The sequence below is a fragment of the Scyliorhinus canicula genome, chromosome 28, assembly GCF_902713615.1.
Source record: "Scyliorhinus canicula chromosome 28, sScyCan1.1, whole genome shotgun sequence".
Taxonomy (NCBI): domain Eukaryota; kingdom Metazoa; phylum Chordata; class Chondrichthyes; order Carcharhiniformes; family Scyliorhinidae; genus Scyliorhinus; species Scyliorhinus canicula.
Genome location: NC_052173.1, coordinates 5520981 through 5533480, shown reverse-complemented (window position 1 = coordinate 5533480; position 12500 = coordinate 5520981). Strand labels below are relative to the sequence as shown.

General features: G+C 49.6%; 1 protein-coding gene across 1 annotated transcript in view; it reads right to left on the bottom strand.

Annotated features, from left to right (window-relative positions):
* The window catches only part of LOC119958083 (beta-1,4 N-acetylgalactosaminyltransferase 1-like), a 161707-nt gene that overhangs the window by 9341 nt on the left and 139866 nt on the right, over positions 1-12500 (bottom strand). The window contains exon 8 of the mRNA XM_038786310.1: positions 12001-12141. Coding sequence (XP_038642238.1) covers positions 12001-12141 — 141 coding nt within the window. The remainder of the gene's footprint in view (positions 1-12000; positions 12142-12500) is intronic.

The following is a 12500-nucleotide window of genomic DNA, read 5'->3' as shown; positions in this document are numbered from 1 at the left end:
ACATCGTCCGCACAACAGGGTCCCGGATAGGGTGACGACGCAGAGGCAGGGCTAAAGGACCCTGTGGGAGATGTTGGTGAAGGTGTGGGTGGGGAGGTGAGTGGGAGGGGCGCAGTGATAATGGGTGCAGGCGTACCCACGGGAGCCAGGTCCCGGAGGGAGACTGTGTCCTGTCGTCCATCGCGGTGTGCCACATACCCATACTGAGGGTTCGTGTGGAGAAGCTGAACCCACTCGACCAGGGGGTCGGCCTCATGGCTCCTTGCGTGTTTCCATAGGAGGACCGGCCCAGGTTTCATTAACCAGGCCGGGAGCGAGACCCCGGAGATCGACGTCCTGGGAAAGACAAATAGACGGTTGTGAGGGGTCTCGTTTGTGACAGTACACAGAAGCGACCGGATGGAGTGGAGTGCGTCAGGGAGACTTGCCAGTGGGAGACTGGGAGACTTCTAGACCGTAGGGCCAGAAGGACAGCCTTCCAGACCATAGCATTCTCCCTCTCCACCTGCCCGTTCTCCCGGAGGTTGTAGCTGGTCGTCCTGCTCGAGGCAACGCCCTTACTGGGCAAGTACTGACGCAGCTCACCACTCATAAAAGAGGAGCCCCGATTGCTATGTCTTTAGGCGGGGAAACCAAACAGGGAGAAAATGCTGCGCAGGGCCTTGATGACAGTGGCAGAGGATACAAGGGATTGCAAACGGGAAGCAGGAGTACTCATCAACAACGTTGAGAAAGTACACATTGCGGTCAGTGGAGGGGAGTGGCCCTTTGAAATCCATGCTGAGGCGTTCAAAAGGGAGGGAGGCCTTCACCAGGTGGGCCTTGTCCGGCCGATAGAAGTGCGGCGTGCACTCTGCACAGATTTGGCAATCCCTGGTCACAGCCCTGACATCCTCAGTGGAGTAGGGCAGGTTGAGGGCCTTGACAAAGTGAAGAAGCCGGGTGACCCCCGTGTGTCAGAGGTCATTGTGGATGGCCCGCAATCGGTCTGTTTGTGCGCTGGCACAGATACCGCGGGACAGGGCATCTGGGGGCTCATTGAGCTTCCCAGGGCGATACAAGATGTCGTAGTTATAGGTGGAGAGCTCGATTCTCCACCGCAAAATCTTGTCGTTCTTAATCTTGTTATTAAACATGAAGGCAACTGACCGTTGAGGACAGTGAATCTCCTGCCGGCCAGGTAATGCCTCCAGTGTCGCACAGCTTCCACAATGGCTTGTGCCTCCTTCTCGACGGAGGAGTGTTGAATCTCGGAGGCATGGAGGGTCCGGGGGAAACAAAGGTGACAGGCCTCCCTGCCTGGTTGAGGGTAGCGGCCAGAGCAAAGTCAGACGCATCGCTCTCCACCTGGAACGGAAGGGATTCATCGTGGCCTTGGCAATGTCGGCTCTGATGCGGTTGAAAGCCAAGCAGGCCTCAGCCGTCAGGGGAGAAATGGTGGACTTAATGAGTGGGCGGGCCTTGTCCGCGTAGTTGGGGACCCACTGGGCTTAATACGAGCAAACCCCAGGCATTGTTTCAGAGCCTTGGGGCAGTGGGGAAGGGGGAGCTGGAGAAGGGGGCGCATGCAGTCGGAGTCGGGCCCTCGGACACCGTTTTCCACGACATAGCCGAGGATGGCTTGCCGGGTTGTGCGGGAAACGTATTTCTCCGTATTGTAGGTTAAATTAAGGAATCGGGTGGTGCAGAGGAATTTGTCTCGGTTCGCGTCATGGTCCTGCAGGTCATGGCCGCAGATGGTGACATTATCCAAGTGCGGGAACGTGGCCCGCAGCCCGTACTGGTCGACCATTCGGTCCATTGTTCGTTGGATGACCGAAACCCCGTTGGTGACGCCAAAGGGGACCCGGAGGAAATGGAAGAGGCGGTATACTGAGGTAGTATGGGCCGAGGTTAGAAACAGGAGAGGAGAGGTCACCCTGTTGGGAGTTTTCTATAGACCTCCGAAAATATAGACCTATAGACCTCCAGAGATGTAGAGGAAAGGATTGCAAAGATGATTCTGGATAGGAGCGAAAGTAACAGGGTAGTTGCTATGGCGGACTTTAACTTTCCAAATATTGACTGGAAATACTATAGTTCGAGTACTTTAGATGGGTCCGTTTTTGTCCAATGTGTGCAGGAGGGTTTCCTGACACAGTATGTAGACAGGCCAACAAGAGGCGAGGCCACATTGGATTTGGTACTGGGTAATGAACCAGGACAGGTGTCAGATTTGGAGGTAGGTGAGCACTTTGGTGATAGTGACCACAATTCAGTTACATTTGCTTTAGTGATGGAAAGGGATAGGTATATACCGCAAGGCAAGAATTATAGCTGGGGGAAAGGCAATTATGATGCTATTCGGCAAGATTTAGGATGTATAGGATGGGGAAGGAAACTGCAGGGGATGGGTACAATCGAAATGTGGAGCTTTTTCAAGGAACAGCCACTGCGTGTTCTTGATAAGTATGTACCGATCAGGCAGGGAGGAAGTTGTCGAGCAAGGGAACCGTGGTTTACTAAGGAAGTTGAAGCACTTGTCAAGAGGAAGAAGAAGGCTTATGTTAGGATGAGACATGAAGGCTCAGTTAGGGCACTTGAGAGTTACAAGTTAGCCAGGAAGGACCGAAAGGGAGAGTTAAGAGCGAGGAGAGGACACGAAAAGTCGTTGGCAGATAGGATCAAGGAAAACCCTAAGGCTTTCTATAGGTATATCAGGAACAAAAGAATGACTCGAGTAAGATTAGGGCCAATCAAGGATAGTAGTGGAAAGTTGTGTGTGGAATCAGAGGAGATAGGGTAAGCGTTAAATGGATATTTTTCGTCAGTGTTTACACTGGAGAAAGACAATGTTGTCGAGGAGAACACTCAGGTTCAGTCGACCAGGCTAGATGGAATTGAGGTTCAAAAGGAGGAGGTGTTAGCAATTTTAGAAAATGTCAAAATAGATAAGTCCCCTGGGCCAGATGGGATTTATCCTAGGATTCTCTGGGAAGCCAGGGAGGAGATTGCAGAGCCTTTGTCCTTGATCTTTATGTCGTCTTTGTCGACAGGAATAGTGCCGGAAGACTGGAGGATAGCAAATGTTGTCCCCTTGTTCAAGAAGGGGAGTAGAGACAACCCTGGTAATTATAGACCTGTGAGCCTTACTTCGGTTGTGGGTAAAATGTTGGAAAAGGTTATAAGAGATAGGGTTTATAATCATCTTGAAAAGAACAAGTTAATTAGCGATACTCAACACGGTTTTGTGAAGGGTAGGTCATGCCTCACAAACCTTATTGAGTTTTTTGAGAAGGTGACCAAACAGGTGGATCAGGGTAAAGCTGTTGATGTGGTTGATGTGATTCCAGAGCTGAAGGGGTTGGATTATGAGGAGAGGTTGAGTAGACTGGGACTGTACTCATTGGAATTTAGAAGGATGAGGGGGGATCTTATAGAAACATTTAAAATTATGAAGGGAATAGATAGGATAGATGCGGGCAGGTTGTTTCCACTGGCGGGTGACAGCAGAACTAGGGGGCATAGCCTCAAAATAAGGGGAAGTAGATTTAGAACTGAGTTTAGGAGGAACTTCTTCACCCAAAGGGTTGTGAATCTATGGAATTCCTTGCCCAGTGAAGCAGTTGAGGCTCCTTCATTACATGTTTTTAAGGTAAAGATAGATAGTTTTTTGAAGAATAAAGGGATTAAGGGTTATGGTGTTCGGGCAGGAAAGTGGAGATGAGTCCACAAAAGATCAGCCATGATCTCATTGAATGGCGGAGCAGGCTCGAGGGGCCAGATGGCCTACTCCTGCTCCTATTTCTTATGTTCTTATTATGTTCTTATGGTGTATATGGATTTCAGTAAGGCGTTTGATAAGGTTCCCCACGGTAGGCTATTGCAGAAAATAAGGAAGTATGGAATTGAAGGTGATTTAGCGGTTTGGATCAGTAATTGGCTAGCTGAAAGAAGACAGAGGGTGGTGGTTGATGGCAAATGTTCATCCTGCAGTTCAGTTACTAGTGGTGTACCGCAAGGATCTGTTTTGGGGCCACTGCTGTTTGTCATTTTTATAAATGACCTGGAAGAGGGTGTAGAAGGATGGGTTAGTAAATTTGCAGATGACACGAAGGTCGGTGGAATTGTGGATAGTGCTGAAGGATGTTATAGGATACAGAGGGACATAGACAAGCTGCAGAGCTGGGCTGAGAGGTGGCAGATGGAGTTTAATGCGGAAAAGTGTGAGGTGGTTCACTTTGGAAGGAGTAACAGGAATGCAGAGTACTGGGCTAATGGCAAGATTCTTGGTAGTGTAGATGAACAGAGAGATCTCGGCATCCAGGTACATAAATCCCTGAAAGTTGCCACCCTGGTTAATAGGGCTGTTAAGAAGGCATATGGTGTGCTAGCCTTTATAAGCAGGGGGATTGAGTTTCGGAACCACAAGGTCATGCTGCAGCTGTACATAACTCTGGTGCGGCCGCACCTGGAGTACTGCGTGCAGTTCTGGTCACCACATTATAGGAAGGATGTGGAAGCTTTGGAAAGGGTCCAGAGGAGATTTACTAGGATGTTGCCTGGTATGGAGGGAAGGTCTTACGAGGAAAGGCTCAGGGAATTGAGGTTGTTTTCGTTAGAGAGGAGAAGGCTGAGAGGTGACTTAATAGAGACATATAAGATAGTCAGAGGGTTAGATAGGGTGGACAGTGAGAGTCTTTTTCCTCGGATGGTGATGACCAACACGAGGGGACATAGCTTTAAATTGAGGGGTGATAGATATAGGACAGATATCAGAGGCAGTTTCTTTACTCAGAGAGTAGTAGGGGTGTGGAACGCCCTGCCTGCAACAGTAGTAGACTCGCCAACTTTAAGGGCATTTAAGTGGTCACTGGATAAACATGTGGATGAAAATGGAATAGTGTAGGTCAGATAGGCTTCAGATGGTTTCACAGGTCGGCGCAACATCGAGGGCCGAAGGGCCCGTACTACGCTGTAGTGTTCTATGTTCTATGTTCTATAGGATGGGGAAGGAAACTGCAGGGGATGGGCACAATTGAAATGTGGAGCTCGTTCAAGGAACAGCTACTGCGTGTCCTTGATAAGTATGTACCTATCAGGCAGGGAGGAAGTGGTCGAGCAAGGGAACCGTGGTTTACTAAAGTAGTTGAATCACTTGTCAAGAGGAAGAAGGAGGCTTATGTAAAGATGAGACGTGAAGGTTCAGTTAGGGCGCTCGAGAGTTACAAGTTAGCTCGGAAGGACCGAAAGAGAGAGCTAAGAAGAGCCAGGCAAGGACATGAGAAGTCTTTGGCAGGTAGGATCAAGGATAGCCCAAAAGCTTTCTATAGGTATGTCAGGAATAAAAGAATGACTAGGGTAAGAATGGGGCCAGTCAAGGACAGTAGGAGGAAGTTGTGCGTGGAGTCTGAGGAGATAGGAGAGGTGCTAAATGAATACTTTTCATCAGTATTCACACAGGAAAAAGACAATGTTGTTGAGGAGAATACTGAGATACAGGCTACTAGACTAGAAGGGCTTGAGGTTCATAAGGAGGAGGTGTTCCCTCCTTCTGTTGTGGGAAAAGTCTTGGAAAGGATTATAAGAGATAGGATTTATAATCATCTAGAAAGGAATAATTTGATTAGGGATAGTCAACATGGTTTTATGAAGGGTAGGTCGTGCCTCACAAACCTTATTGAGTTCTTTGAGAAGGTAACCAAATAGGTGGACGAGGGTAAAGCAGTTGGCGTGGTGCATATGGATTTCAGTAAAGCGTTTGATAAGGTTTCCCACGGTCGGCTATTGCAGAAAATACGGAGGCATGGGATTCAGGGTGATTTAGCAGTTTGGATCAGAAATTGGCTCGCAGATAGTGGTGGCGCTGGACACAGAGAAAGCGTTTGATAGAGTTGAGTGGGGGTATCTGTGGGAGGTGCTGGAGGGGTTTGGATTTGGGGAGGGATTCATCAAATGGGTGAGGCTGCTTTACGCGGCGCCGATGGCGAGTGTAGTCACAAATGGAAGGAGATCGGAGTATTTTAGGCTCTATCGTGGGACCAGGCAGGGGTGTCCCCTGTCCCCCTGCTCTTTGCACTGGCGATTGAACCGCTGGCCATGGCGTTGAGGGAGTCAGGGAAGTGGAGGGGTCTGGTGCGGGGTGGGGAGGAGCACCGGGTATCGCTGTATGCGGACGACCTGCTGTTATATGTGGCGGACCCAGAGGGGGGAATGCCGGGGGTGATGGAACTGTTAGCGGAATTTGGGGGCTTCTCGGGCTATAAGCTGAACTTAGGAAAGAGCAAGGTATTTGTAGTGCACCCGGGAGATCAGGAGGAGGGAATTGGGAGGCTCCCCTTCAGGAGGGCAGTGAAGAGTTTGAGGTACCTGGGGGTGCAGGTGGCCAGGAGTTGGGGGGCTCTTCATAAGCTTAACTTCACCAGACTAGTGGAACAGATGGAGGAGGAATTTAAAAGGTGGGACATGGTGCCGCTATCGCTGGCGGGCAGAGTGCAATCCGTCAAAATGACGGTTCTCCTGAGGTTCTTGTTCCTCTTCCAGTGCTTGCCCATCTTTATCCCTAGGGCCTTTTTAAAAGGGTGACCAGCAGCATCATGGGATTTGTTTGGTCGCATGGCACCCCGAGGGTGAAGAGGGTCTTCTTGGAGCGGGGTAGAGATGGGGGGGGGGCTGGCGTTACCCAATCTCTCGGGGTATTATTGGGCAGCCAATGTGTCGATGGTGCGTAAGTGGGTGATGGAGGGGGAGGGGGCAGCATGGAAACGGATGGAGAGGACGTCCTGTGGGGATACAAGCCTGGGGGCCCTAGTAACGGCGCCGTGGCCGCTCCCTCCTACGAGGTATACCACGAGTCCGGTGGTGGCGGCTACCCTCAAGATTTGGGGGCAGTGGAGGCGACATAGGGGAGAAGTGGGGGGCTCGATGGAGGCTCCGTTAAGGGGGAACCATAGGTTCGTCCCGGGGAACATGGATGGGGGATTTCAGGGTTGGCACAGAGCGGGCATTAGGCAGCTGAGGGACCTGTTTATCGACGGAAGGTTTGTGAGCCTGGGGGAGTTGGAGGAGAAATTTGGGCTCCCCCCGGGGAACATGTTCAGGTATCTGCAGGTAAAGGCATTTGCTAGACGGCAGGTGGAGGGATTCCCTGCGCTCCCCGCGAAGGGGGTGAGTGACAGGGTGCTCTCGGGGGTCTGGGTCGGAGAGGGGAAGATATCTGATATCTACAAGCTTATGCAGGAGAAGGAAGAGGCGTCAGTAGAGGAGCTGAAAACTAAGTGGGAGGGGGAACTGGGGGAACAGATCGAAGACGGGACATGGGCTGATGCCCTGGAGAGGGTAAATTCTTCCTCCTCGTGTGCGCGGCTTAGCCTCATCCAATTCAAGGTGCTGCATAGGGCCCACATGACTGGGACGAGGATGAGTAGGTTCTTTGGGGGTGAAGATAGGTGTGCCAGGTGCTCGAGGAGTCCAGCGAACCATGCCCATATGTTCTGGGCATGCCCGGCACTGGAGGAGTTCTGGAAGGGGGTGGCGAGGACGGTGTCGAGGGTGGTGGGATCCAGGGTCAAGCCAGGATGGGGACTCGCGATCTTTGGGGTTGGGGTAGAGCCGGGAGTGCAGGAGGCGAAAGAGGCCGGTGTGCTGGCCTTTGCGTCCCTAGTAGCCCGGCGAAGGATTTTGCTACAGTGGAAGGACGCGAGGCCCCCAAGCGTGGAGACCTGGATCAATGACATGGCGGGTTTCATTAAGCTAGAGAAGGTCAAATTCGCCCTGAGAGGATCGGTGCAAGGGTTCTTTAAACGGTGGCAACCTTTCCTCGACTTTCTGGCTCAACGATAGGGTACTGGGACAGTAGCAGCAGCAACCCGGGGGGGGGGACGTTGATTATGTTAGCTTATTTTATTTAAATTTGATTTATTTAATTTTAATTTATGGTTAAGTTCTCTTGTTGGGGGGGTGGGGGGTGGGGGGAGTGTGATACATGTGATGTTACGGTATGGGGGGAATTGTGGGTGTTATGGGGCTGTTAGTTGCATATTACTGCTTTTTGCTATACTTGTTGTTATATTTTTATATTTTCTGTAAAAAATTCCAATAAAAATTATTTAAAAAAAAAAGAAATTGGCTCACTGTAAGAAGACAGAGGGTGGTGGTTGATGGGAAATGTTCAGAATGGAGTTCAGTTACGAGTGGTGTACCACAAGGATCTGTTTTGGGGCCACTGCTGTTTGTCATTTTTATAAATGACCTGGAGGAGGGCGTAGAAGGATGGGGTGAGTAAATTTACAGATGACACCAAAGTCGGTGGAGTTGTAGACAGTGCAGAAGGATGTTGCAGGTTACAGAGGGACATAGATAAGCTGCAGAGCTGGGCTGAGAGGTGGCAAATGGAGTTTAATGCAGAAAAGTGTGAGGTGATTCATTTTGGAAGGAGTAACAGGAAGACAGAGTATTGGGATAATGGTAAGATTCTTGGTAGTGTGGATGAGCAGAGAGATCTCGGTGTCCATGTCCATAGATCCCTGAAAGTTCCCATCCAGGTTGATAGGGTTATTAAGAAGGTGTACGGTGTGTTAGCTTTTATTGGTAGAGGGATTGAGTTCCGGAGCCATGAGGTCATGTTGCAGCTGTACAAAACTCTGGTGCGGCCGCATTTGGAGTATTGCGTACAGTTCTGGTCGCCTCATTATAGGAAGGATGTGGAAACATTGGAAAGGGTGCAGAGGAGATTTACCAGGATGTTGCCTGGTATGGAGGGAAAATCTTACGAGGAAAGGCTGATGGACTTGAGGTTGTTTTCGTTAGAGAGAAGAAGGTCAAGAGGTGACTTAATTGAGGCATACAAGATGATCAGAGGATTAGATAGGGTGGACAGTGAGAGCCTTTTCCCTCGGATGGTGATGTCCAGCACGAGGGGACATAGCTTTAAATTGAGGGGTAATAGATATAGGACAGATGTCAGAGGTAGGTTCTTTACTCAGAGAGTAGTAAGGGCGTGGAATGCCCTGCCTGCAACAGTAGTGGACTCGCCAACACTAAACGCATTCAAATGGTCATTGGATAGACATATGGACGATAAGGGAATAGTGTAGAGGGACTTTAGAGGGATTTCACAGGTCGATGCAACATCGAGGGCCGAAGGGCCTGTACTGCGCTGTAATGTTCTAAAATTGAAGAATGCATCTGGGGCTTTTGCAGTGATATAGAAGAAAATGAGAAAATAGGTTAAGAAAGACGCCAAGAATAGCAGAGAGGATCAGGATGGTATCTCCAAAATATTTTTTAAAACATCCCATCAATATGTCAGAACCCCCGAGGGTGGAGAAAACTCCAGAAACTGAACTGGACCCAGCCACATTAATACTGTGGCTACCAGAGCAGGTCAGAGGCTGGGAATCCTGCGGAGAGTAACTCACCTCCTGACTCCCCAAAGCCTGTCCACCATCTACAAGGCACAAGTCAGGAGTGTGATGGAATACTCTCCACTTGCCTGGATGAGTGCAGCTCCAACAACACTCAAGAAGCTCAACACCATCCAGGACAAAGCAGCCCCGCTTGATTGGCTCCCCATCCACACACATTCACTCCCTCCACCACCGACGCACAGTGGCAGCCGTGTGTACCATCTACAAGATGTTCTGCAGTAACTCACCAAGGCTCCTTAGGCAGCACCTTCCAAACCCACGGCCTCTACCATCTAGAAGGACAAGGGCAGCAGATACCTGGGAACCCCACCACCTGGAGGTTCCCCTCCAAGTCACTCACCATCCTGACTGGGAAATATATCGGCCGTTCCTTCACTGTCGCTGGGGCAACATCCTGGAACTCCCTCCCTAACAGCACTGTGGGTGTACCTACACCACATGGACTGCAGCGGCTCAAGGCGGCAGCTCACCACCATCGTCTCAAGGGGCAATTAGGGATGGGCAACACATGCTGGGCCCAGCCAGCGACGGCCACGTCCAGAGAATGACTGAATTTGTCAAGGATAAGTGGAAATTGACAGGGCTATTTCACAACTCCTTCAGTGTTTGCCAAAGAGAAGGGTATTGGGAGGAAGGCAAATCCTAAATAAATGGGAGGAGATTATGAGAGAAGTTTGTTAACCTGATGAAATATATTCAAGGATCCGAAAGCTGGAGAAATTGTATTTTAGATTTCTGTTGAGAGTCGATGTGTGTTGGAGAACTGGGGGATGACCAATATAATATCCAACTTCAGAAAGGCAGACAGAACAAACCCAGGTCATTACAGACCAGTTAGTTCAACATTAGCAATTTGGAACAACTTGTCACCTTTAATTAAAGATAAAACAACTGAATACCATGAGATAGAGAAAACAATTTGAAAGCAATGAAGATGATTTTGTATCAGGAGGATCCCGCTCGACAAACCCGGTTGATTCTTTCAGGAGGTGACAGATGATGAGGTGCACATGAACTTTCCGCGGGTCTCCAACACGGTGCCACACAGGAGATGATCGGAGAAGGTGGGGAGATATGGAAATAGGGAGGCAGTCAGCAAATTGGGTTCACAAACTGGGCAGGAGGGACAAAACAGGGAGCGAAGAGTTGAGGGCAGTTTCTCAGACTGTTTGGGCAGCGGTAGCAGTGTTACCCAGGGTTCAGTTCAGCTCACTGTGTACATGAATCATTTGGAAAAATGCTGGAGAGAGGGATGTCCAAATGTATAGACAATATAGAATTAGGAGGCATGGAATTAATTCTGAGGACGAAAGGAAGCTGCAAATGAATATTGCGAAGAATGTAGAATGGGAGAAAATTGGCTGATGTAGAAGACTAGAGGTGGGATAGCACAGTGGTTAGCACTACGGCTTCACAGCGCCAGGGTCCCAGGTTCAATTCCGGCCTTGGGTCACTGTCTGTGCGGAGTCTGCACGTTCTCCCCGTGTCTGCGTGGGTTTCCTCCGGGTGATCCGGTTTCCTCCCACAAGTCCTAAAAGACGTTATGTTAGGTGAATTGGACATTCTGAATTCTGTGACCCGAACAGGCGCCGGAGTGTGGCAACTAGGGGCTTTTCACAGTAACTTCATTGCAGTGTTAATGTAAGCCTGCTTGTGAGAATAATAAGGATTATTATTATTGTTTAAAACGGGAGTGAAAGGCGGCTGTGGATCTGAATAAAGGTTGAGAAATCGGGGGGGGGGGGGGGGGGGGGGGGGGGGGGAAGAGATGTGCGCCATGAGCTCAGACACAGATCCAAGTGCCAGGGATGAGGTCACTTCGAGCAAAGGTTGAGAGAGGAGGGTGGGGCTGATATTTTGGTAATGACAGCACAGGGGAGGTGAAAAGGGTGTTCGAGACGGAGGCTTTCAAATGGGACCGAGGTCGGGGTGGGCACCACACTACATCTGTGGCAGTGTGGGTGGGGCGGAGGGGTGGGGGGGGGGGGGCATGGTGGAAAATGTAACTCAGGAGAACGGCTTTGAGCAGGGGGGAGTAGTCGGTATTGGTGAGATCGGTCACGGATAGCAAGAGTGAAACATTTCATGGGGACAAATCTGGAGATTAGCTGCGATGGAGACAGGAGGGTCAGAAGCATCAAAGAGATAGAGAGAGGGAGGGGTGGGAGGTTCACGTCCAAGAAACACAAAGTGTCCAAAGTTGTGAAAACTTGCCCCTTAGTGTCTTAAGGATGTGCTTGTTAGATGGGACGACGGTGTTAAGGCGGGGGAGTTGGTCTAGGTCGGGTACTCTTTTTCAGATGGTCAGTGCAGATTCAATGGGCCGAATGGCCTCCTTCTGCACTGTACGGATTCTATGATTCTAAACCATGTCGGTCCCCGATGTACAGAAAATGGGAAGTCACCAGTAGATACCACTTGGAAGATGAGTCTAAGATTAGGACACACTCGTGCGTGTGTGAGCTGCTTTGAAAGTAAAAGTCTACCAAAAGCAGAAACAAAACTGGGTGACAGGGTTATTTTACTATCAACGGAAACATTTAGCTTCAAACATTTTTGCGAAGCTACGTGATCGTGAGTGCGGCTACCTTACCAAATCTAGTGTTGTTTTCTCCAAAATATTCACCAGTTTTTCAACCTTGGTATTTGCGGTAAAGATGAAGTCATCATCAACCCAGAGCAGATATTTTGTTGTGACTTGGGAAATAGCCAAGTTCCGCCCGGCAAACCAACCCTGTCGAGATCAGGAATCTGATTAGTTCTCAACAAACACATTGCACATGGAAATAAGGCTTATTACCTTCCCACTACAAACGTCCGCCTTCGCGAAAAGGTTTGTTCTGAAAACATCCCTTTCGCCCTCCCTCACTTATTTTGAATTGATCTGTAATTGGTAACAGGAAGCTTGACTGGTGGGAGTTGAACAATAATATTTTGGTTGCTAGTGAGGAATGTGATGTGCTATCTGTGTTGGTCTAACATCGACTGCAACTGGATGCAGTAAAACGAGAAACAGGCTTCTGACACAGGAGATGGTCCAACACTGTTTTATTGAAGCTGTTGATTGCTGTACATAATCTGCTGTGGGCCAAC